This window comes from Neopsephotus bourkii, unplaced genomic scaffold (assembly GCF_033783945.1).
Source record: "Neopsephotus bourkii isolate Nb327-2 ecotype Australia unplaced genomic scaffold, CSIRO-AGI_Nbou_v1 NB_787, whole genome shotgun sequence".
Taxonomy (NCBI): Eukaryota; Metazoa; Chordata; class Aves; order Psittaciformes; family Psittacidae; genus Neopsephotus; species Neopsephotus bourkii.
The window spans coordinates 592898-618450 of NW_026901283.1; the positions used below are offsets into that span (position 1 = coordinate 592898).

At 40.7% G+C, this 25553-nt stretch overlaps 1 protein-coding gene and 1 long non-coding RNA gene across 2 annotated transcripts in view; both read left to right on the plus strand.

Annotated features, from left to right (window-relative positions):
* Positions 1-25553, plus strand: part of LOC133213161 (uncharacterized) — a 403544-nt gene that overhangs the window by 255927 nt on the left and 122064 nt on the right. The window lies entirely within an intron of this gene.
* OSTC (oligosaccharyltransferase complex non-catalytic subunit) lies at positions 1240-5859 on the plus strand. The gene is made up of 5 exons (XM_061355175.1): positions 1240-1345; positions 1513-1769; positions 1966-2059; positions 3707-3904; positions 5202-5859. The coding sequence occupies exons 2-5, from the start codon at positions 1631-1633 to the stop codon at positions 5218-5220; spliced, it is 450 nt and encodes a 149-aa protein (XP_061211159.1). The 5' UTR covers positions 1240-1345; positions 1513-1630; the 3' UTR covers positions 5221-5859.

The following is a 25553-nucleotide window of genomic DNA, read 5'->3' on the forward strand; positions in this document are numbered from 1 at the left end:
GGGGTTTTGGTAAAGAAGCACAGTGGAAGGAGAACACTTTTGGAATAATTGGAAGAAGTGTCATAAAATTCTATTCACAGGATAACAATGTTGAGAGGGAAATTCTCCCAAGACAAGGGCTCAGGCTGGAAATGATTTCTTAGAACTGTTGTGGTTTAAGCCCAGCCGGCAACCCAGAACACTCCTGTAAGTACCCTTACAGGAGTAAGATGGTTAGGGTACAGGCAGGTACTCTGCTTGCTGTCCGTGGCTGCTGGGCGGGATTAATGCACTTTATCCCCCCCTCTGCCATAGTCCCAGTGTGTGGCTGTTGGGCTCTGCCCCAGCCAGGAAAGGATGGGTGTCCTGGGTTCAGCAGTAGCAATCAATTTTCTCCTTAGTAGCTGGTGAAGTGCTGTGTTTTTCACTTTCAGCCTGAGAACAATGCTGATAACACAGGTGTTTTTAGTTGTTGCTCAGTAATGTTTAGTCTGACCAAGGACTTTCTGAGTTTCATGCTCTGCCAGGGAGGAGGGGAAGCTGGGAGGAAGCAGAGACAGGGCAATTGACCCAAACTAGCCAAAGAGATATTCCATACCACAGCACGTCATGCCCAGTATATAAACTGGGAGCAGTTACCTGGAAGGTCTAGATCACTGCTCAGGTTGAGCTTGAGCTGCGTATCGGTCAGCGGGTGGTGAGCAGTAGTATTCTCTTCCCTTGTTACTTCCCTTATCATTATTATTGGTGGTAGGAGTAGCGGTTCGTGTTATACCTTAGTTACTGGACTGTTCTTACTTCAACCCATGGGAGTTACATTCTTTCGATTCTCCTCTTCATCCCCCCGAATGGGAGGGAGGAAGAGGTGGGAGGGAGTGAGCGAGCAGCTGCGTGATTCTGGGTTGCCGGCTGGGCTTAAGCCACGACAACGGAGTCTACATCCCACAGTGCAGCCAAGGGGTATCACGGCCCTGTGCTCCTGCAAACACATGGAATCTGGTGAGCCGTGCTACCGATCTTTTTCTTTCCTTCGGACCTGTGTCTCCCCAGCCCGGCTGTGCAAGCTGATGAGCGGGACGTGGCTTTTACTCCCCCTTGCCAGGAAACTGCCGCGATGCTTGGGGATGCTTCGCCCAAAGAGAGCTCCCGGCCCTTGGCGGCGGCTGCGGGGCTGGCATTGCACCTGCCCATAGGAGTCTTCCATACTGGGGCTGGCAGCGAGCGCCTGTGCACTCAGAAGCGCAACACGTCACCTGCTCTGCGCGACAGGACCCAGCTGCGGCGGACACGTGGCTGGCTCCGGCCCCGCCCCAAGCGCCGCTCCGTTACCCAGCACCGACACGTCAGGGCTGCTGGGTCCTGGCAGGTGAGTAAGATGGGTAGATCCTCCCACAAGCGATCGGAGTTTCCAGATGTATTTGAGCAGCGAAAATAAAAAATCTGTGCTTTATGTCTGACATTCCGTCCCGGGAGTAGCTTTTGGGTTTTCGTTTAGACTGGCTTTTTAAAAATTTGCTAATTTACCCCTGTCAGGACGCGGCAGCCGATTTCCGTTTCCGCCTTCGTGTCCGCGGGTGGAGGGCGGCCGCGGTGGGACGAGCCGGGCAGGGAGTAGTGGGGCAGTGGCTGTCCGCGGGGCCGCTCCGCCGCCATGGAGACGCTGTTCCGCCTGCCCTTCGCCGTGCTCGAGTGTCCCAACATCAAGCTGAAGCGGCCGAGCTGGGTGCACATGCCCTCGGCTATGACCGTTTACGCGCTGGTGGTGGTATCCTACTTCCTCATCACCGGAGGTGAGGCCGGGGCCGGTGGGGCTGGAGGTGCGGTGCCGAGCGGGCTGCTGGCTCCTGCCCCGGACAGCAGAGTTCCCCCTTGCCCGGCTCCAGTTCGATGGTAAAAGAGGAACCTGGTCCAAGCCTGAGCATCTCGGTGCTGGGGTAGTGCTCGCTGTTCACGAGTCAAAAGTGTTCCTTGCTTTTCTCTCCACAGGGATTATATATGATGTAATTGTGGAACCTCCCAGCGTGGGGTCGATGACAGATGAACACGGGCACCAGAGGCCGGTGGCCTTCTTGGCCTACAGGTAAGAGGGTAGGAGCAGAGCTCGGCCTCAGCAGGAGAGGTGCTGTAAAGGCCTAAGCACAAGGGAGTAAACTTGTCTTGCAGAGCTCTGCGTTTACGGGTTTGGTGTTTTTTTTTGACCTCTGTGTGAGGCAGGACCTTTTGTATCAGTCCTTAGTTTGCAAATATTAAAAAAAAAGCACACATTGACATCAATGGAAATAGAAAATCTCAGCCCTTCTAAAGCTTCTACAAATGAAAAGTCTGTACTTCTGTCAGTACTTATTTTTCTTCCAAACCGTTGCTATTAAAGTTGAGTTTCATAGTGGATGAGGATGTGTTTGATCATATTTCATAACAGCTTACATAATGTTTGTGAATTTTCAGGTTCTGGCCTTTTAAACTCTAGTGTAATTGAAACTTTTGTGTCTGAGGGTGGAGAACGTAGTTATAAATGTCTAACAAGTGTCGTCTTTGAGCCTTTTACTTCTATTACTGCAAATATAGTAACTAACTGGTCTGAGAAGGTTTAAATCTATGTTTGTTTGTAACTGTGTTTTTAGTGTGTGCGGGAGCAAATAATGCTTTTTGTTAAATACAAGAAAATGCTCTGTGAGTCTGTGAGGTCTGTGATATTCCTTGTGTACAGATTCTGACTTAAACTAGATGTAGTGTATGTCTCAGGCTGGCTTGGTTTGTCGCAGTGTGGATGAGTTGGGCTACTGCAGTGAGTTCACGAATTGAACTGTACTGAACTGTACTGTACTGAACTGACAGAAGTTCAGTACAAGTCAACGGAAACATGAAGATGTGATTGTTTTCAGGTTATGAGATGATAATGATATACAATAATAATTTATTGGCATCTACAGTAGATTCATCCAAACCAATTTAATGAGGTTGTTAGTATTGCTAATTACGAGGATAGAAAAAGGGTTTAGTGACTGTGGGAAGCTGGATGCGCATGATCCAGGTGCAGTATTCATTCTGCATCTCTGCTTCCCTCTTTCCACCTGAGCTTTAGAAAAAGGAAATCTGGTCTTGTGGATTGACAGAGAGCTGTGGCACTTTCAGGCTGGGTCTCCACAATCAATATGTGTGCACGTAGTGAGCAGGTAGCAAAAATTACTGCAGGCAGAAACTGCTTTTGCTGTGTGCTGGAGCCAGTAGATGTGCTTCATATGCTAATATAGTGTTTTGAGTGGGATTTGTACTGAGATGAGGATTCAGGCTCTGCTGCCTAAACATTGGAATGGAAATAAGATTTGGAAAGCTCAGTGGCCCAGGGGTTGTGGTTTGATGCCTTGAGACTGTGAAACCAGCTTCTACCTTAGACTAGATATTTCCAAAAACTGATGAGCTTGTGTGATAGCCATTAGAATACACTTGTATGTATAAACCCACTAGCATGCTTGACTGGTCACCTTGCAGACTATCACTCCTGGAGATAAATTGCATGTCAAAGCCTTGATGTAATTGCATAATGTCAGTTTCCATATCTACTTTTTGCTAGAAAGTCAGCCATCAAAGTTAATCATTCTGTGTATTTGTACAGCTAAAGTAGGTTGAGTAGATGGGGTTTGGAACTAATCCTTTTTTTTTTTTTTCTGTTTTCTGACTCATCTTCCTGTGCCCTCTTTTTCCCCCACCCTTTTTTTTTTTTTTTAAGAGTAAATGGACAATATATTATGGAAGGGCTTGCATCCAGCTTCCTCTTCACAATGGGTGGCATAGGATTCATCATTCTGGATCGATCCAATGCACCAAATATCCCCAAGCTGAATAGGTTTCTTTTGCTCTTTATTGGATTTGTCAGCGTGCTCTTGAGCTTCTTCATGGCCAGAGTTTTCATGAGGATGAAATTACCGTAAGTGATTTAATAGTCTTTCAGCTTTTCTTCTTTGTGTGCCTATGTTAAATTTAAGAGTAACAGAAAATAAAATGAGAAAAGCTAAGAATCTGCAGGTTGGCTGTAAGTTGCTTTTTTTCAATGCTTTTTTGGAACAATCTTCCTTGAGGGCTTTTTGGAGCTGGCTACTGTATGATTGTGCTGTGGTTTAGGAAAGGTTACAGTTCCTGGTATATCGGAAGATATGATTAGTGAGTCTGACTTACAATGAATTTTAAGGTAGACTGGGTATGTACTGATCTGGTAAAAGTAATGTCAAGGTAGGGCTTTGAGGAAAAAGCAAGTGTTAAAGAACTTGAAGGAAGGCAAATGAGTTCCTTGTAGTGATAATGTACATGAAAGATTATCACTAGAAGAACTGATGGCAGCAGTAATGAGTATTCAGAGTTATCCAAAGCAGTCCTATAGTAAAGGTGATGTTTCAGGTTTTTTTTGTTGCTGGAAGACTGAATGTAACATTGAAGCATACAATATATGTGGCATTTTAGCACCTCTCTATTCACACATCAAAAATAAAAGATCTGGAGCTTTCAGGCACTACAAAATCCAAATGCGGGATTTTCAATTTGCCCTTCCCAGCCTGTTTATTCCTCAGTCCATCTATGTTATATAAGAATAGCTGAAACCTGATTTATTGGTAGTTAATTTTTGGAGTAGCTCTACGGCTTAACAATTACACTAATTTCCATTTCTTAAATATATTTTTTTTTTTAACCTTTGGAGTGTAGTTAAAAATTTTGTTTTGGAACACAGAAGTGATGGGTTCCCTAGTGGCAGGTTGCTGGATAGGGACCTGCTCTGTATTTTCTTGCTTTGTTGATGCTATGTATTTTCTTGTTGCATTGAGTACACATGTCTTAACAGTTCTCTTTCTTAAACTCATTAAAGAAATAGGGCTTCAGAGAAATGGAAGAGAAAGAGAGACCAGAGTTGTTGTGAGTTTCAGAAAACGTGGGGTTAGTTTGTGCAGTGGGTGCAAATAAAGAATGTGTCATAGGGTGTAACCTGGGCTTCAAAAATTCCAATTACCAAAGCTGGTTTGAGAACAGGCTAATCTGTTTTCAGTGATCATTGAAGAAAATCAGCTGAAGAAGCAGCATGTAGTTAAGCTGGCTAGTTTGTACTTTGGATGGGACTTACTCTTTCAAATAGCCTTGATCAGCAGAGTTTATGTCAGTCTGAAGTTTTTGTTCTCTCAGTTTTTGAGGGTGCTGCTTGTGCTTGCTGACTTGGTTTGTAACTTTTTTTTCTACAGGGGCTACTTGATGGGTTAGTACTTCTTGTGATGTATGAAAGTTTGAGCTGAATTTACTCCTCTTCAGGAAGTGTTTAAGAAGAAGCACCAAAAAACAAATTCCACAGTCACCATCAACAGGAAGGAAACCTGGCCATGAGGAACAACTGGGGAAAGAGTGCTTTCTCTGCAAATAAGTTCTCACTACCAGTGGCTGATATGTAGCTTTGAAGCAATGTATTACCATGCTGTTTCAGAGCTTTTGAAGAGAGTGAGTTACCTAACCAGGTTTTTCTTTTATATCCCAGCTCAGTATGAAATAGAGAACCTATCTATCTCTAGCTCCACTTGAAATGAGTGTTAGCCATTGGCTTGACAGTTCTTTGTTGCAGGTCTGTCTCCTTTTCCCTGTATGAGACACTTATATGTGTGAATTGGAGAAGAAACACTAGAAACATTTCTTTCCAAGTTATAATTAGAAAATTAGTAACTTTGGGTGCTTTACAGTCAAAATACAATGTGTTTGAAATGATATCAAAGGCACCTTTTGCCTTGATATTAATGGCTATATGTGAGCAAATCCAGACATGCACTGGAAAAGGCAAACTGTGTGAATGTGCATTTCTTTTTGAAAAAGTGTATGAAAGGAGCCAAATAAAACTTATTTTCTACAAAATTACTCAGTGCAATTTCTGAAGTGTTTTTTTGTGTGTGCTTGACCAGGCTTGAGATGCCATGACCATATCGTTTCAGCTTTATTTTTCACTATTAGATAATGTTTTGGTTTGGGTTTTTTTCACTATCAGAGACAAGAAACCTCATATTTTCCGTGAACTTGTACTGTATCCAGATGACATACTGTTACCAGTAGCCAAGAAAACTTTTGAAGCTGCTGTTTTTTTGTGCGAGAGGCGAGGCTCTAACTTCCTTTGTCTTAATTTTAAAAGATTGAATGTTACTATCACATTTCACTGAAGTACTGCATTTTGGGGAAGGAAATATCTCTCTAAATCTCCATAAATGTCTTTTTTGCAAGCAATATGTGTTTAAAGCACTGTTTTCATTTGTATAATAGTTGTCAGTGAGAAATGTTATTCCCATAGTTGTGAAGTGAGTAGTACTGTTCACATACTTAATCAAATTTCTGAGCTATTTGTTAATCATCTGCCCTCAGGATATGTCACTTTCACTCCCTCATTACATGCAATGTGACTTTGTTTGCTTATCTTGCATGTTTGTCGTTAAGATTTAAGGTAGCTTAACCTGTTTTATAAGGCTCATAACTGTAAAGTCTCCAAGCAGTTACCTTCAAAGCAGTCACTGCTTTCAGTGAGACATCTGCTTACCTTCAAGGGGGAGCACTGGTATTATGTAAGTAAATAGCTGATTATGTAAGTCAACTTCTAAATACACCTGAGAGTGAAGTCAAACCAGAAAGTCACTTCACTGAGTATAATCAAGATTCTTCAGGCTCAGTACTTGTTCCACTGCAGCTTAGCATCAGACTTCATGTTTGCAGCTGATTCTAAATAAGCATGCTCTTTAACAGTGGTTTTAAGGGCACAGTTGAATGTCTATGATCTATGAAATGATTTTTATTATAATTGCGTGCTAGGTGACATAACTTGGAACAAATAAAGCAGATTTATAATTGCAAGGTAGAAGAGAGCTTTGGGAGAGTAAAACTCAGGTGATGATTCTGTGCAGCAAACAAGGTTGAGTGATCCCGTATGTTTCTTCGATCACAGGCTATGAACTGAATCTGGTATGATCCTCTGCCAAAGCATGACGCACAGAGAGAACTGGGAAAACAAATGCAGAGCAGAAGACAGACCACCCAGAAATTAGGTGTATGCTGGGTATCAAGATGTGGGAATGCACAACTGGAGATTGTTTCATTTTGGATGTGGGTTGGAGGTTTCTTTGATACCCAAGAGAAAATTCTTGCTGAGCACTGTCAGATAAGCTGCAGAGGTACTGTTGTGCATGATAGGAATCCCATCTTCAGTTGAAGGCTGGTATTTTCTGTAAATGTCTGCTATTCTTTATAGGTGACAGCAGGGGGCCTCTGCTGTAGGGGTTTAGGAATACTTAGTGAATGAAAGAAAAGTTCCTGTAGCTAGTGACAATGCCCATCTGCGTTTGGTGCTCATATCTTCTAGGGTGACCTGGATTGTGTGGTGGGAAATTAAAAGCAAGATTGAAACACTGTGATAAAGCAGAGTTTATAAGAGCACATCTTTCCATGGTTAAAAACAGAAGTTTGACCTACTTCCAAATGCAACAAAAAGCATCAGGCTGAAGTGTGGAGGTCTTGATTTTCTGTCAACCAGGCTCCTAAACAGGACAAAATGCCACAAAATACCATCCAGAAGCCCAAGGTGGCAGTTCTGCTGACATCTATCCTGACATTGCTGAGAATTGAGATATGTCTGGAATAGCTGTGCCATTGAAACAATTTTTGGAAGCAGGAGGACATTTCAGCCATTTTGAGGAGATTCAGATAAATGCTCTTGCTGGTAAAGATAAGTGTGGTGGTGTAGGTCCAAATATCAACTTTTAAAAAGATGTGCAAAACCTGTAATGTTTTTTACAGATAGGTCTGTTTACTGGTATGAAGTAGTCCACACTGATGCCTGAAATAAAATTGACACTTTTCTTATATATTCTCTATATAAGAATTTCTTACATATTCTCTCTATAAGAATATTCTAAATATATTGTATTTAATGGAATTTTGCTTAGGAGTCTGAAAGTGCTTCAGTTAACTACTTACAAAGCTGGGTACTTATTCACAAAACACTGCTTGTTATGGTTACTGTAATCTACTGTGTATTTTATATGCCTGAATATGTGTTCTTAATATATGAATTAGGAAGCAGTAGATATTGGTCATCTTAAAAGTCACAGTCTTAGAAACTGAGGCAATCCTGCATTTCTTCTACTGCTCCCAATACAGGGGTCCAGTGTGGATATAGGGAAGAGAGATTTCCCTGACATGCATGGAAATGCTGATACAATGGAAATTTCCTACAGCATAGCAATGTCTATGAGAATGTAATTGGTATTGCAAGTTTGTGAATGTGATGACTTTTTTTTTCCTTCAGTTTTCCTCACAAAAGGGTTGCAGTTCTGGCCTATTTTTAAAATTTCTAATTGTTTCTTCTCAACTTTGTAGTTACTTTAGAATATTCTTCTTCCAGAACATGGTTAAACCTGTTTTGAAGCAATTACAAGAATGGAATTGAGCAATTGTAAGAATCTCAGGAGAACATTCTGTAATGCTCTGCAGTCGCATTGAGGCCTTTCAGCTATAGTGATTGGAGAAATCTGCTTTTCAGTGACAGCAAAAAATACAACTAATGTATTGAACTGTTCTTAAAGGGTAGTGTTTCATGGGAAGCAGCTACTAGGAATATGAGAGTTTCTAGGTGATTTGGTTTCTTTGGTAAGAAATAATATCCTTTTTGTTTGACATGGAAACCCATCAGCTAAGAGCTGGGCTGAGACCATGAACTCATTTTAGAGTAACAGCTGTGGCACTGTAATGGGAGTCAAGCATGTCTGACTTGCACCACGTTTTAATTAGTGATATAGATGTGAAGCTCTTCATTCTGATTATCTAGTATCTTGAATCTGCTGAGCTCCTGTTTAATGATATCAGTTTAGTTACTAATGTTCTTTGGGTATAAGATAGTTTCACTTCATCATGTAACTAACACGTATGGGTTCTATAAATGTCAAAGGTCTTAGAGTGTTCTACCTGCAGGCTGCAAGAAATAGTATTTAGCTGTGAGTAAATCAGATCAATATGGTATCATCTGCTGCCGTATGCATACAGAAGACTGACATTTGTAATTTCATTCTTTCTTTTGTATCAGTTTTCATTACAAAGATCAATGTTGAGGTGGGATTGGTATCCCTTTGTTGTTGTTGGAAATTGTGCACTCTTAGCTGGAAACAGGAAAAAAAAAGTTTGGAAAAGACTGTGGGGAAATCATGACTGGGGGAAATCATGAAAGTTAAACATTTTCTGTGTTCCTTAGAACAGGCTGAAACAATTTCAAACTTTTAGCTATTCCTGACAGCTCCTGAATGATAGGTAATATGTTCACTATAGTCAGCCTTCCAGTACCTCATCTGTCTTTAAATGTGGATGGAGAGTGTGAGGGATGATAAAAAATAAGCTTGACTTGAGTCTGAAGAAAAAGCTGGTGGTTGGGAGCAGGGTAAGAATTTTAAGCACCTGGAAGAAAATGGCAAAAAGATGAGTAGCCAACTTGGATTTTTAAAGAACAAGTCATACGGAGAAAAAGCCATACATGAGAGGTACGGGCCTCATGGACAGAAGAAAAGCAGATGTTTGGGCTGTAGCTTTTGATACTCTTTTGAATGTTATGGAACTCAGTTTAATTGGAACAATTATAAGACTGATGCTGAACTACTTTGAAAATCATTTTCAGAGGGTGCTTTACTGATTAGTGGATGTCCTTTTGTAAAAGTGGAAGTATATTTTAACTTTGAAGTCTTTCTTGTGGGTAGTTTTGTTCAACACCTAGTGACCTGGATTGAGTAGGGGATACTTACTAAATTAGCAGAAATCATAAAATGAGAGACTGTTCAGAGGGCAAAATTAGGATATATAGTGGTCTTAACAAATCAAAAAGAATATCCCCCCAAAAAGAGACTGATTCCTAGGAATGTGTGCAAAATACCAATGCTACTCAAGCAAAATATCTGAAGGAAAGCAGGATTCCTCAGAGTAAATCCTTGGGTTCTGCTGTACTGCAAGCTGGAGAGTTTGCCTTTTGTGCATCAATACAGCATCACACTGAGATGTTTACAAAACTTGTAACTACAAAGTATATGAGGCATAAAAGTAAGCATGGAAAGGAGTAATTTTGTTTCTGTGTCAGTAGTAGATAGAGCTTAAGTAGCAGCAAGGAAGAGTTGGGATAATACTACAAAAATACTTTTGAGGGTAAAATTTTGAGGGTAAAGGTGATCTGTGGTGTTGATGGGATTTCTGCTGTGTGCAGCTTGAAGAACAGGCTAGGCAAATGGCTGTTAAAATCTGCAGATACGTCTAGCCTGGTTTTGGGGTGAGTGATTAGCTTCTTGAGGCATCTTCCTCATCTTCATTATTCCATGGATGAGAACAAAACTTTGGACATTCCAAACACTGATGTACTCTGTCTTTCAAAACAGTTATAGAAAGATCTTTATAAGTCCTTTAAAATTATCCCTGCAGTGTAGTTGTAGAACAGTCTTGCTGGCCTTAGTTCAGTCTGAAAAAGTCAAGTAGCTGTATGACCTAGACATGAGAGCAGGAAGTAGCTCCATTAACTCCCTACTGCCAGAACAGAAAATGTATTAGCTGTTGGGGGTAAGGAAAATAGAAATGTAAGGGTAAATGCTTAGAGCCTTTCCCTTTCCTAATTTCCATGTTAGTCTTTCACCTAAAACATGTTACAGTTAGATGGCTGTCAGTATAGCTGCTGTATTAGAAAAAGAACAATTAGGAAGGAAGGAGCTTGTGATATTTTTAGGAAGTCTTTTGCTGATGGATTTTTCTCTCCCTTTCTCCCTTCTCTGAGTTGGAGCATCAGTAAGACACTAATACACTTTTCTATTACACATGCTTCTCCAAATCCCTCCTTTCAGGAACTGTACTTCACTGACCCATAGAATTTAACTTTCATGTTTTACCCAAACATATCTGCCTCCCTCTGTTACAGTCAGTTGTTAAACCAACTCTGAACTACTGTGTTTCATCTCCTTTTTGCTGTCCTACTGCTGGCCTGCTCTCTTTTTGAGGGTTTTATACTATTGTCTTTCAGCAGCTGCCATCCCTTGTTTCTTTGCTGTCATTCTAGACTTCTGAGTTTTATGATACCACTGCTGGTTTTGATTGCTCTCTTTCTAACTGCTGTGGTGTTTCTGCCTTCAAAGGGTATTATTTATCAGTCTCCTCAGCTCTTCCACTTCCTTATTCCTCTGATGGTATTTTTCTCTTTTATCACATCGAAATCCATCACTTAGCCCCACCAGGCACTTGCTATCCATCAGCCTTGCTCCTCTTGGCTCACCTACCTTTGTTCCTTCTACTCTGACTACAGGTCCTTTCATTTTCCCTGCTGACCACTGTCTGAACTACTTCACCCTGCACTGACTCCACACTTCATTAGCTCCTGCTATCTGTGGCAAAGCTCAACCTCCTGGCTTCTCTCATCCTTTCAGCTGCTCTTATCCTCTGGTTGTTCCTTTGACTGTTCCAGTTTCCTCTTAGCTGTCTCATATCTTTTTGTCTTTATTGTTCTACACTCCACACCATCTGTTGTGCTGCTGCCTGCATGAGTCATCCTGAAAACAATAAAAATCCTACTGCATCCCCAAGCATTACACTGGGGAGCCAACAAAGGCACTCCTGTATCCAAAATCTACATCAGCAGCAGTCAAGCAAAGATCCTCCTGGAATTCAGGTACATAATTTTTGTTTAAATCAATGGAAGTTAACTGCCAAATACACCTGAGAACCCTGCCAAAGTTTCATCACAACTCTAAGAAAAGGAGGCAATTGTTTCCTGGGGCTGGATTTAAAAACACCTCTGCAGGGATAACCTGAAAGTTCTTAAGTTTCCTAGTGAATAACTATTTATTTTCCTGCACACACAATTACTGAGTGTTTTATGAGCATAGGCAACATATGGTCTGTACACAATAGAACAAACTAAGAAAGGTCTGTCGCAAATACCAAGATTCATATACACAGTAGACAAGGCAATAAATATGAAAGCTCATAAACCCAGGGAAATGGAATATTTTGTCAGGCCTTTTTTAAAGGTACACAAGGCACACAATGCTTTAAACCACTGCCACTTAACAAAATGATTAACAAACTAGATTTAAATCATCATAGCCTAAGGAGGAATAATTTTAGGTATATGAGGAAGTTTTTTCCTTCTAATGTTTCAGAAAGCAGTAGGAACATATAGTGACCTTAAATATTCTCTTGTCTCATCTAAGACCTGGATAAAGCCAGTCTATACTTTGATGAAATCAATGGAGACAGACTGGTGCAAAGATAAAAATCAGGCTGGTAATATTTTGGATGAGTCTAAGAGTTGTGTTTAACTGCAGCTTGTTTACTACGCTGTGACTGAACAAGCCTCATTTTTACCTACTTTGTATGGGTAGCATAAAGTACTGTATTTGCACAGCTACATTTGGAAAACAAATGTCTTTTCCTTAAATGCTGTAAATAATACCTGAAACTAAGTAAAAAAATTCTTTCTAGCTTAGCATTTCCAGCATCGTTATTATTCATTACCCTTAATCTTTTTCAGCCTTGACACCTTTTAATTTTACGTATCTGCAGTTTCAATCACCCTTTCAGCCCTTGGTTCACCACTGGGTGGCAGTCCCTGCAACGCTATTCACTTTGGGAAGGAAAGTCTGGTTTTAAAAGTAGCATACTGAAATCTCATGCAGCTTTGTACATCGATATGTACATGATATATTACAGTGGTGAGTATATTTGGATCCATTTTTCTGTTGCTGAAGTATATGAAAGACTGTTCTGTAGATTTCTTTCACTTGAATTTATTTTCTAATTGAAACCCTCAGGGCTTAAAAGCATACAAGAGGATAAGAAATTGCACTTCTATGGCAACATCCTGCCAAAAAAATTGAAGAACTTTATACAGCCTAGGTCAATTAAGAAGTCAGTGTGTGTTTGTATATATAAATATATCTTTACATGCTGACTTTGTACATATTCACAAACTGGAAAAAAGATCTGTATTATTGCACAGCTGTATGGATTACTCAGGATTGTAGTGTTTACATAGAGAGGTAAAAAATAAAGCCTTAGTCTTTTGATTGAACATCCACTGTATGTCTGATGGTGGGGAGGGAATTAAATGGCTAAAAGGAGCTGACTATTTAAATGGATAAAATACAACAAAGGTACAGATAAGAACGATGTAGTATCGAAATTATGACTGATGTCCAGAAATTAAAAGTCAGAAATAGATTACAGAGATAGGGAAATCTATGTGTATGGTTACATATAACCATACACCGGAATTCCTATGTATATGGTTATAAAGTGGGGTGGGTTTCTTACTACAAGGTTTTAAAAAAGGTTTCCCCAAAACCTGGAGCTCTCCCTGCTGGCACCTGCATTGAAGCATAATGTGACAAAGTGTTGATACAGCCCACATAAAATACTGCAATCTATAAGATGTGTTTATCTAAGTTAGGAGGGATTTCACCCCAGTGTATCTTAAAGCAATTAGAGTCTTTTTTTTGCTTGGATAGAAATTTAAATGACAGTTCATTACAAGTAAGTCCTGTAGATGTCTCTTCAACAGCGAAAGGGAGAGAAGTGAAAATAGGAGGAAGAATGTGTGCATTAGTGCCTGTAGAAAAGCCCCCTTTCAACACCCTTTACAGTTGCCCGTATCTAGTCATTTCAAAGCACGAATGTCTGTCACACAGATGGCTGTGTTTATGCCCCTTTTACAGGTGGGATGTTGAGACAGTAATGTGACTAGCTTAAAGTTATGTAGCAGTTTAATAGCAGAGCTAGGAATAAAAATTTAGCTCTTAATTGTCAGTTCTGCATCCTACCCACAGCATTAGGCACTGTCAGCTCAGCAGCAAGCATTCACTAGAGTTTTTACAGCAATTTTTTTATTCTTGATATTTTGGGGGTAACAATGACATTTTAAGTGTTTTTGTCGAAGGGCCCTTTCTATAGAAATGCTTTTTTTTTGAAGCAGCATTTTATTGAGACTTTCAGCAGAGTACTTCCTTTCTTACTTACTAGTCTGTTGGCAAGCACTCTCTTCCATTTCCTGAGTGTAGACTGTTTCACTGCAGCATCATTCCTGGTGTCTCCTTCACCCTACTTTCCATTTCATATATTATTGAAACGGTTACTCCCAACTCTCTCCAATTAGTCCACTGTGCTAAATTTTCTCCCTTGATAAATTTTCAAGGGACCCCTGTCATATTTCCACTTCCATTAGTCCTTTGCTTGTGCCCCATAAACATCTGCTGAAATATGACATTATTCTTTACTAAGTACACTCTCATTTAAAATTGCCTCAGATCCTGTTGGGCCTCCAAAATCAGAGGACCAGAGTTTTCAGGTCTGGTGCTGAGACCAGCCCAGTGGTGCCTCTCCATCTCCTCTTGCTACCCATCTGCTCGCAGCTGTCTGACCAAGTGTAATTTGTAAGCTCCTTGGGGCAAGGGCATCCTCTGTTTCTACCGCACTTTGTCCTTGTAAAGGACTCCTTGGTGCTTCAATTACACCCATAGTAGATTTTGCATTAATTAAGCTTTATCACGAGGAGTCCTACCACCAAATTCCCAACCAACTGTACTGTTTATCTCCTTCAGATTGAGGTTTCAGATTACTTTCTTTCTAAAGCTCGCTTTGCAAATCTTCCAGTTTTCCATGCCCAGCTTTCCTTTCCCTCCACCCTCCCCGCCAGCTTTCTGCTTGCAGAGAAGTGCTGGTGCCCTCATTAGGGTGGCCCATTTCTTTGCATCTCTGAGGCCTTTATTCAAACCCCCCAGCCAGCAACTCTCTCCCTGTTTATTCTGAGCTTTTTTTCAGCCTGGCAGCATGCCCCAACACACCCTCCATTTCTGCCCAATCCTTTCCCATGCTGACTCAATCTGTTTTTTGGTCTGCTGCTTGTCCTGAGATAACCTCCCTCGCTGTTCTCGCACAGTCACATCCTCTCACTTAGGAAGAGAGTTTTCTCCCCAGCTGGACAGACTTGGTTTGGCAGACTACCATAGTAGCACGCTGAGTAGGGTAGATAGTCTGGGAGACAAAGCACGTTACTTTTTACTGTGCGTTGTGCTGACACCACAGGCAGAAGTAAATTCCGCACAGAGCAATGCAAATGGCCACATGGCAATGAAGTTACAACAGCTCCAGTGCAGCTGGACACATACACTCATCTTTTCTGAGTCCCTGTCCCATCAGAAATGGTGAAGACAAGGAAAAATTGCAGGAATGTAATGATTTAGTGCTTAATTGCAGGGAAGGCAGGATTTCCAGTTATTGTTCACTTCCTAGGCTGAACAAAATATCCCTGAAGAAAAACTGCCTCACAGGGTTAGAAAGACCAGTCATTCATTAAGGATTAATTTGGAGTACAGCCCAAAGCTTTGCTCCTGACTGAGATACAAGCTTCTTTATGGTGTGAATGCACATGAGCCCAGGATTTTGCTTTAGCCCACCATACAGATAACCATGAGCCAGCTGTGATAGGCATCCAGAAACGTTTGGGCACATTTGCACAAGGTTTGGAGATGTTGCTTAAGGTTTTGCTGTTGTGCAGGAAGCATTTGTAGAGCGTTTGTGTGTCCCCAGTGCACATAATGGAACCATGTTTGTGCTTCGAAATTTAGGTGGTGATCTATGAGATGCTGCATTGCCCGAGTAAATTCAGACCAAATTATATCTGCTGGAAAAGTCTCCTGTATTCTACTGTGTTCATTTATGTGTACATGGAATTGTACATGTTCATTCATGTGTGCATGGAATTGTACATAGATTAAGTATTAGTGGGTGAAATGAGGTTGCTGTAATGCTTGCCTTCTTAGCCATAATGTAATATGCTTGTAAAACATTTTATTAAAGTCTTATTGAAACTGAGACTCCCTTGCCCTGTACATGTTTACCTGTCTCGTGGGAGGGCTTGGAAGAGACTTTTTATATGCAGATTTGTGCTATGACTGCACTGAAGGAAACATCCTTTGGTCCTAAGGAGCACACTGAGGTTTCACATATGAGCTTTAAGCAGCTCCATGCTAATTGCCCTCCACGTAACTCCTGACACTAGTGGCCTTTGGTGATTCCCATTTCAGATTTGTATTTTCTTATTGATTACAGAGTATACTTTTTGAAGTTGTTATTCAAAATATATGGTTATTATTTGTTCTGTGGAAATGCTTAGAGGAGTAAACTCACACTGGCTTTTGTTGCATTGGCTATACAAACCCATGGATGGCATTGCTGCTGAGCTCACAGTATTTTGGATACGGAGGGGAGTCTGGTGATTAGAGAGCTCTTCTTCCAGAGATACTGCCTGCTCCACCCCTACAACCTGAAGTCTCAGGTGGACTTTCATACACAGTGAAATGAAACCTTTTGGTTGCTGCGAGAAGGTTGTTTGACACATTTCAGGGAGTTGCTTGCCCTGTACATTTGGCATATTTTCTTATTACCTTGAGGAATATATCCCAAGGTTAATTCTTACCTGGTTTTGCAGTCTGGGAGGATCTCTCGTTGCTTGTTTTCTCCAGGAGCCTCATTGCTCTGCATTTTACTTAGCTACATTGCCCTCTAGGGACCTGTGAATAGATTCCCTGGTGGGAATTGCTTCTGGGTGAACTGTTGGTATTTATGTCTGTGAAAGGTGGTTGTTTTGTACCTTGTGAGCACAGACTTCTTTCAAAGCTGGCAGTCTTTATTTTTGCACTATGCTTATTTGATGACTACAAGGATTCATGGTTTTGGCTTTTCTTATTAATTCAGTAATTTTTTTGCTGATGAAAGGAAAGACATGGGAAGTGTACTAACTTGGTCCAAAATCTTTCATATGATTGCAATAGAGCTGTACTAAAACCCAAGTGTGGCCAACCGGCTAGCAGAGGATGGGGGTTATTTTGAATAGCTTCTGTATGTATCATTTGTCTATGTGACTGTGGATATTGTGCATGCAAAGGTTTCATCCAGTCCTAAAAGAATTACACATCTGCAGGAAGGCAGACATTACTTATCTAATTACTGAAATACGTAGTCAGTTCAAGCACTAAAACATACTTCACTCTTGAGTCCAAAAGAGGACATCCAGTATAGGACAGAAACAGACCTATAGCTTCATGAGCAAAAAAGTCTGCTGACTGGCTGAATGAGCCTTATCTGTTGTAACTAACAAGACAGGAGAATGATAAAACCCCAGGGGAAGGGCAGGTGGAGACCAAAATATTTACCTTCTGCCACTTAAGAAAAAAGTTCTTTTCAGCAAGGGGTGTCAATAGCTAGAGGTGATACTTAAAGAGATGTGCACCCTGTATTGCTGTGGAAAGCACAAAAGACTTTCAGGAGGTTTAGACAACTGAGATGGAGTCCTGTGCTTGTGTTTCAGATGCATGGAGCAGCAATGATAGGTATGTCTCACATGGTGCAGAGCTACCAGGTGGATGCTGACATGAGTTAAGTTATGCCACAAGACAGGGACATGCAGAGATGTTAGCTGGAGGCTGGAAGCAGCACAACTGCATTAGTTTGGTGCCGTAGAGTTATAAAAACTTGTTTGGTATTATATGTAGAGATATAAAAACTTGTTTGGTATTATATGTTCACTGTACTGTGCTGCTTCAAGGCCTGAAAATAAGTCACATGGTGATACTTAGGTTTTCACTATGCAGTGTAGACATAACCTGTATCTTTCATTTCATTTGTGAGTAAAGCACTTTAGGTTGAGAATTTCCTTTTGACAAATTTGATGTAAGGAAATGGGAAAGTGGAGTTTTGGAAATAGCAGGTATGGACTGTGGGGGAGTCTTGGAAAGTTGTGCCTTCAGATCTTGAAGACCCTGACAGGAAGAAAGAAAAAACATCATTGCTAGAGTTTGGAGAATGTTTTCAGGCCAGATGTAGTGCCCCTGTATGAAAAGTCTTCCCAGCCAGAGCTTTTGAAGCAGAACTGAGGTCCAATACCAAAATACGATGACTGTTCACAGTGTGACCTCTGTCAGTGTTGTAATAATTTGCTTCTAGATTTTTATGAGCTTCATTTTGTTGTTATCTTCTTGCCATGTTTTGAGCTTTGCAAGAGAAGTTAGATCCTTATGCAGGTTCCCACTGGTACCAATAAAAATCAGCAGTGTGTGTTAGTGAAATCCTGACCAAATGTGAGTTTTCCCCGCAGCTTCATCCATCTCAGGATTTCCTGAGAAACTCACTCTTTCCTTCTTTTATTTTATAAAAAGATGAGTTACTTTCAGTTGCCTGCAGTTAGTAGCATGATGGTAATGAGCCATCAAAAGAAGGATAGGGACTTTGCAAATGAGCTCAGGAAACTTTCTGCTCATCAGGGACTCAGCGGCAGTGATTGTGAGGGAAGCTGACAGGAGCTTTGGCAGAGCAGGTGGGGTGAGGAAATGTGGAGTTAGACATGAAGGGATAAATAGAAGGGAGAGAGGAAAGGCAGTTGTACCCTGGGATTTGTAGGTGGTGACAAGAAAAACTATATTTGCTGTGGCAGTCAATAGTGAGCTCGTACATCTGTCATCTTTACTTTTCAGCTCTATGGAAAATAGTGCTAGGACTTCAAAGACATATTGCCTTTTCAAAATGAAATTATCAAATAGCATGTTTCAGGGGGGATCGCTGTCTGCCTTAAGCTCATGCATGATCTTTGCCTTTTGCCCTTGGTTTGTTAATTCACTCAGCTGTTTTGTGCACACTTATCAGACATATAAGAGCCAGGCCAGCATTTCTCATCGTTATCAAGGATGATACTTTGAGCTCTAAAGAAGGCACATAGGTGCATTAAAGGCTTGCAATTTGTACAACATATTAGCTACTGTTTTCCAAAGCATGAAAATCGGTCGAGCTTTTTAACACTTGTAAATAGGGAAAGGCAGACTTTTAACTGATGGAGACCGCACCTGGAATGAATTATGCATTATGAAAACATGAGGATGTTCCTTTGTCACAGAACACTGTTGGGAAATGCATTAACTGTTAACCACCAGTTAACTGGAGGGTCAGGCAGACAAACCAAGGATTGAATATAAAGGCCTATTACCTCTTACTGCAACCCTAGGTATGACAGCTCAACTGGGAAGGTAGCATAAATCAGCAAGGTCTTGTCAGTGTGCTTCCCCTGCTGCTATTTTCTAGTGATTTGGGAAAGAGCATATTTTGATCTCTGGAAATCCTAGAATTAGGAATACAGCAGTTACTCTCCTGTATACTTAATCAAAGCAAGTAAGTCTTCTCTATGAATAAGTATAAACTCTGTCACATTAAAAAAAAAAAAAAGTGTGCTATAAAATATGACTATAACATGCAGGGAAAATAGCAGTTGATTGTATTTCAAGTATCTACTGGTAGGCTATGGCTTTATGAAAAAGGACTTTAATTCCCCAAAGAAGGACCGAATAAAAAAGAAGGCTAATGATTAAAAGTAAAGAACGCTGCTTGGGAAAAGTATCACCCACTCATTAAAATACCTGAAAGGCAAAACAAGTCTGTTTTGCTTCTTAGTAAATTATATGTAAAAGCTTTCAAAATGTGAGTTGCTTTGAGTATAACTGAATGTGATTTGGAGATGAGAGAAAGTAAGTTGTGGAGATATGTGCTAAAAGGAATCCAAGTCTTGTCCACTGAGCTTTCCAGAACTGTCAAAATCCGGAGGTAATATGAGAGATCACAGTCTGGAAAAGTGGCAAGATAGAAGGGTTTCTAGTCATACCAAATGAAGTTCTGCTTTCGGCAAATGGTAAAAGCAAAGTTTCAGAAAGTGTTTGAGCCAATGTAACAGTGTGCTGCTTTTTTGTTTGTTTCTTTGTTTAATTCTGAATTTTTCTGAACTTTCAGGGAGTTTCTTCAGATCAAACCAGCAAAAAACTAAACCATGAAAAGAGGGATTAATTTTCTGCCAGCTAAGTTTCCTGACCTGGCTCTCCATAACACCAGATGAGTGCCCATGTTGGCCAAGGGGAAGGTTGGGAAGACACAGCCAGGTGTCAGAGGAGATGAAACTGTCCTTTTGAGCAGTAACTAGCTATTCAGTAGGGCACAGCTTTACAGTATGCTGAAGTCAAAGTTAACTCAAATGCTATGCAAAGAGGAGATTTAAAATGACACTTTTTTTAGCTAGGTGATAAGAATATTCTGTTGATCTTTTTCTGAGAACTGTGCTCACCCCTCTAAGTTGTTACATATAAAAAGGAACACAAAGTTTAACATTCCTCATTGGAATAGTCACAGAAAATTGAAATAGAAAATAAAACTTTTTTGGAAGTGAAGCCAGTGGGATATGGAAACACAGATTCAGTCGCACATCAGAAATCAGGAGATTGGCTAAAAGATTAAATGAAAAACCAAACCCAAACCCACAACGCTGCTAACAAGCGGCAGCAATTGTCCAGCTTCCACCAAGTCTTTCTTATTCTGCAAACCAGGCCACCAAGCACTGTCAGTCAATGCTTTGGTTCCATTTTGATTTCACGGTTGGCACACAGCTAAAACTCCCAGGGAGTTTAGGTGGAGACCCTCCAGATGGGGATGATAAAATAATTCAAATGTCTTCCCATTTGTCACATCATTCCTTCTCTGAGTATCTTTTGGGGATCGGGTTTGTGTGTGGGGTGATGTACTGTGGCACTGTGAGTAAGGAATTGCTTTTTCTTGTTAAATATATGTGATGGATTCCACAAGTGGTTTGATCATTCTGTCTTCACCAGGAAAAATATCTGAGAAGTTCCCTAAGTATTTTGCATAAATAAGGACCGGAGAAAGGGGCCCAGAATGTGAATTTGGTCCCTGGGTCACCTGTGGATCAGTCACCCAAAGGCTTAAATGGTAAGTCCCTTCATGGCCCTGTGTGTATATAGGGGAGTTTCAGAAAGATCTAACACCATCCCAGCCTAACAGGGACCCAAGTTTTTATTGCTTCTATTTGAATTGAGGTAAGCCATGGTCTTTTCCTGTTTCTGCTGGGAAGTTCATCAGGCATGTCACGAAAGGTTATCTGTGTAACCCAACCTGCAGCCATCGCGGGATAAAACCAGCCAATTTCACGTAGAGGGACAAAAGGTCAGAGCACTGCAAACCCAATACTGCTTCCAGCAGCTTGGGTTACAAGGTTATGGTACAGGGGAAGGAGGAGGATGAAGCGTAGCCTAGTAAACAGTCAGCTCTCAAAAATAGAAAGTGACATGGATCCTAATGGGAGAAACGTGAAGCTGCAGTACAGTACATATTCACCTGCCATTATCACTTACATATGCTGGGAGAGAGGGAGGGCAGCTGGCTCCAAACTCCTCTCCAAAGCAGAGAGATGTTTTTAAAGTTAATGTACTAAATTTAAATTTGGCAGCAGGAGAGACTCTGGAACTGTATGAACATTTTGGAAATGCTTAGCTCTAGATAACAATATTTCATGGTCTCTTGGGTTCAATCAGTGTTCCAGCATTTTACACTTGGGTGAAACTGAGTATAGAAATGATAAAGCTCTCTTTCTAATACAATCTTTATGCATTTGAACATCCTTTTGGTTAAACTAATGTATGTTTTCATATGGTGTATAACAGAAAGCAGGTCTTTGAAGGGCTGTCTTCAATCTATATTTGTACATCCTTATGAAACCTCTAAGTGAAACATGGTTCACTGCAAGAGAAACCCACTTTATGCCACCTTTGATTCATGGGTATCTCCTCTACTGCACCATTTGGAAAATCTTATATAAGACTACAGCTTATGTACTGACGTCTGATACAAGCATAGGGGAAAGATTCTAGATATGAGAATTACACTGCTATTATAAATTTTATTGAAAAGAAATAATGCATAGACAGCAATCCAGTGTTAATAAAGTTGGATAGGAAGTCTCAATTTGTTTGACAAGAAAATAGAAGACATCAAGGAGGCTAGCCAATAGACTGTCAACTGTCAGTCTGTGTAAGGCAGGGACATATTTGTCTCCAGGTATGTTTCTGAGATAGCACACTGTGCTGGAGTGCCAGGTCCTGCGCTGCCTCTCACTGCATGTCAACATTGGAACAAGCCATAAAAACCAGATTCTGTTTCACAAATACCTCCAAGGCTTTCAAAACTTTTGAAATCTCCTGAAATCTCAAATCAGACATGACTTTGTTGAAATGTCTGCTTGCAGAGCGAAAAGGTCAGTCTCTGCGTTCAAGTTTTTCTTTCTTATGTACACTGGACTTGCAAAATCTAGTGAAAAAACGTTGAAACTGATAGTTCAAACAAACAGCTTTGGTTTGACAAAACAGCTTCTGAAGCAAAATCTATTAATTAAACAGACCCAGTGTAGTCCCAGCCTAGTAATTCAGAATAAGGCAGCTAGAGGGATGGGTCTCTTACTCAAAGCCTCCTACACAGAATAGCATTTTTGTAGTCACTCCTTTTCACTACATTCCAATCTTACATGCCTCTCCATGGCCCTGGAAATAGTTGTATGGTTTTGGAACTGTTCTGATCATAAACTTTATTGGCAGTTTGTTCTTACATAAGGACTGTTGATGAGCCTCTGGCCTGTGCTGTGTGGAACTATTTGACTCTTTTCAGGCAAGCCATGGACTCTCCTGATAGGTACATTCCTAGTACCTGGAAACAGTGTAGTGTCCTGCTTCTACCAATATGTTCCCATATATCTGGGAAAATTGCTGGATATTTTTGTTGGAGACCTGCTGTGATTCTGAATAGAGTGAATGAAGCTTCCCTGTCTTAGAACCAGGCTTTCTAACTGTTTTAGATAACCTTGAACAAATTACAGCAATTCTCCTTTAAGTGTTTTAAAGCTTTACTATCTTGTAATGTACATCCAACCTAATGTAGTGCAAGCAGTACTGAATTGGGCTTTCAGGGAACATGAAGACATACTATGCAAGTGATAAAATCTCATAAACCATGATATTTGTATGTAAATACAATGCCAGTCTCTAAAAATGCTATTATCTCTTCTTTTTATTTTGGTATCCATAACCAAGGCAGGGATTGTGCTTTGCCAGTATAATACAGAGATTGATATTTATGAATTATTATACTCTCTACTTTAGTAACAATTGTTGTGGCAGCCATAAGCCTGGACCAGGCTTTTCATGTTCCAGTTGTTATACAACTAAATGCCAAAAAATTTCAATGAAAGTAAGTAAAACAACTCAATAGTGACTTGCAGCCATGTAAGGAAATTCACAGAGCAAAGGACTACAAAGGACAGTTAGGTTTATCTGGTTTGATTTATCAGTACATTCAGGACAAATCATGCTTGTAACTTCCAACTAAACTGGAGTGTTCATTTGAAAGGGCTGGAAAATAGAAGGAGTTAGAGGGGAGATACAACTGGAAAAGGAACTGGACTTAACACTGGTCACAGTAAATATAGCTTTGAGTGCATAGATAGATAATGTCAGTGATGTTTGGAAACCGGGATTGGAAAGATGAGCTGGATGTCAGCAGAGGATAATTCTGTACCTCAGGACCCCCCATAACAAAGACTGCATTCAGATATTTGTTTTTAAAAAGGACAGAGAAAGAGGGAGAGATCAGAGTCAAAAATTGCACCAGGGCAGTTCTGGAGTAAGTCTGACAAAGCAGGGGCAATTTAGCAGCAAGATGATTAGTTAATACAAAACATGTCCTGATAGAAAACCGTATCTGGTGACTTAGTTCTATATTTATAGCTCTGCTCCACAATAATATCAACCTTTTCCACACTGCTTATTAATTTCCTCAGTCACCAGAGACACAAAGAGGGAGATCCTTTAAATACAGATAAAGAGTATTTATTGAGCGCTTCTGCTTTTTTATTATTATTGACTAAGCTACCTGGTAGTGTTAATAGTAACTAACCACGGACAAATGATTACTCATGTGATGTCATGTGTTGTAGCAGGTTGCTCAAGGTTCAGTAAGAAATTAAATATCAAACAAAAAAAACCCCCAGTGCATTAAATGCAGAAAAACAACTAAATGGCAGTTTATGAGGATTCTGTTTAACTTGTGATCTAGGCACTTCTAAAGGGTGTATGTGCTGGCCAGTGCTCCCTCTGCCCTCTCTTTAACCTGAATCATACGTAACCTGGGAAAAGAGCCAGTTTTTGTGATTACAGATTCCAGTCTTGCAAACTGATGAGCAGGGTCAAAAGCTTGTTGCTAATGAAGGGCATAGGCAAGTCACTGAACCCTTGCAGTCTCAAGATGGCTCAAAAAAGTCTGAGTCAGGGAAGGGAAAAGCAAAGATCAATGCCAGTCACTTTAAAGGGCTTGTTTCAGTTGTTTTTAGCTTGAAATAAAATAAGTTAATTCCTGCATTATTTTGGAGACTTCAAAGGATAAGTAATGTTTCTTGCACATCCTGTTAACGTTTGTTTTCCCTATGCCTGGGGCCTTTGCAATATAAAAACACAGAAGTGACATATTTACCCAGAGCTTAGAAAATATCCTCTCTCTTCCAGTCCAACACTGTTTCTGTCACACAGTCAATGTGCAGTCACTAATTCTGTAAGCCTACTAGGATGTTATATCACCTCCTATGAAAGCCTTTGAGGAAGGTGACTCAACAAACACAGTAAGCAGGTTATCCTGTTGCATAATTTGCTTCATAGTAAAATTAGACATGGACTCAACCAAAAAATTTGCTTTGAGATCCACATTTTTCTCACATTTGGATTTAAAGAAAAATTGTATGGGGACTAAATTGTTAATTTCTATGCCAAGCCAGACTGCCAACTGATGAAGAACTTAAGGTTTGTATTTTCAATCTTAGAAGAAACAGAAATAACAGTAGCAAAAGATGTAAAGGGCAAAGAGCCTAATCCATTTGTACTAAAATACACAAAGTCCTAATCATAGCCACCTACTCCTGTGACCCAGAATGGCCCACATCAGTGTTAGCCTCCAGAGCAGAATGTCTGCATCCAGCCTTCCTATTGAGAATGGTCTGCTAGTTGCACCAGCTTCCTAACTGCATCCAGAACAGCTTAGAAGGTGTACCCTGGGCACTATCCAGCCTGGTGGCCCCATAGCTACATACAAGACTGTGGTGTTTTGGAGGGAACTGTTACTTTGGTAGAACAATTTCTGGGTTTTGTAAAGCAGAGCCAATTGTGTTTTTACAAGTAGCCCCTGTCCCTCTGACAGCCTCTGTCTTGAGGGCTTCATAGGGAGGTAAGGGTCTCTCGTGTTGGCTTTTTTGTCTCCTTCAGCATATCTGTGAAGAGCTTTCAGCACTGAGCAGGTGTGATTTTGCCTGACAAGCCATGTGCTCCAGAGCACTTGAGGTGGTGTGACAGTTTGTCAGTGGGGTGATGCAAGAGGAGAGTAATGTTTGATCATGGTAAACAGCACTGGGAGGTGGTAAAGCCATGTGACGCAGAAGACACCTAACTCTACAGCATCCTCTACGTGGGCTTGGCAAGAGGTGTGTGGGGTTTAGGAAGTAAGGCTTAGCCTAATGCTATGGCCCATTAAGGGTATTTTTATCTCTCCCAAGTTAGTAGGTCTATGCAGTAGTAGTTCTAAGTTTAACAGATGAAGCAATGCATATTGGAGAAGTTCTTTACCCAGAAGGTTATTTTAAACTC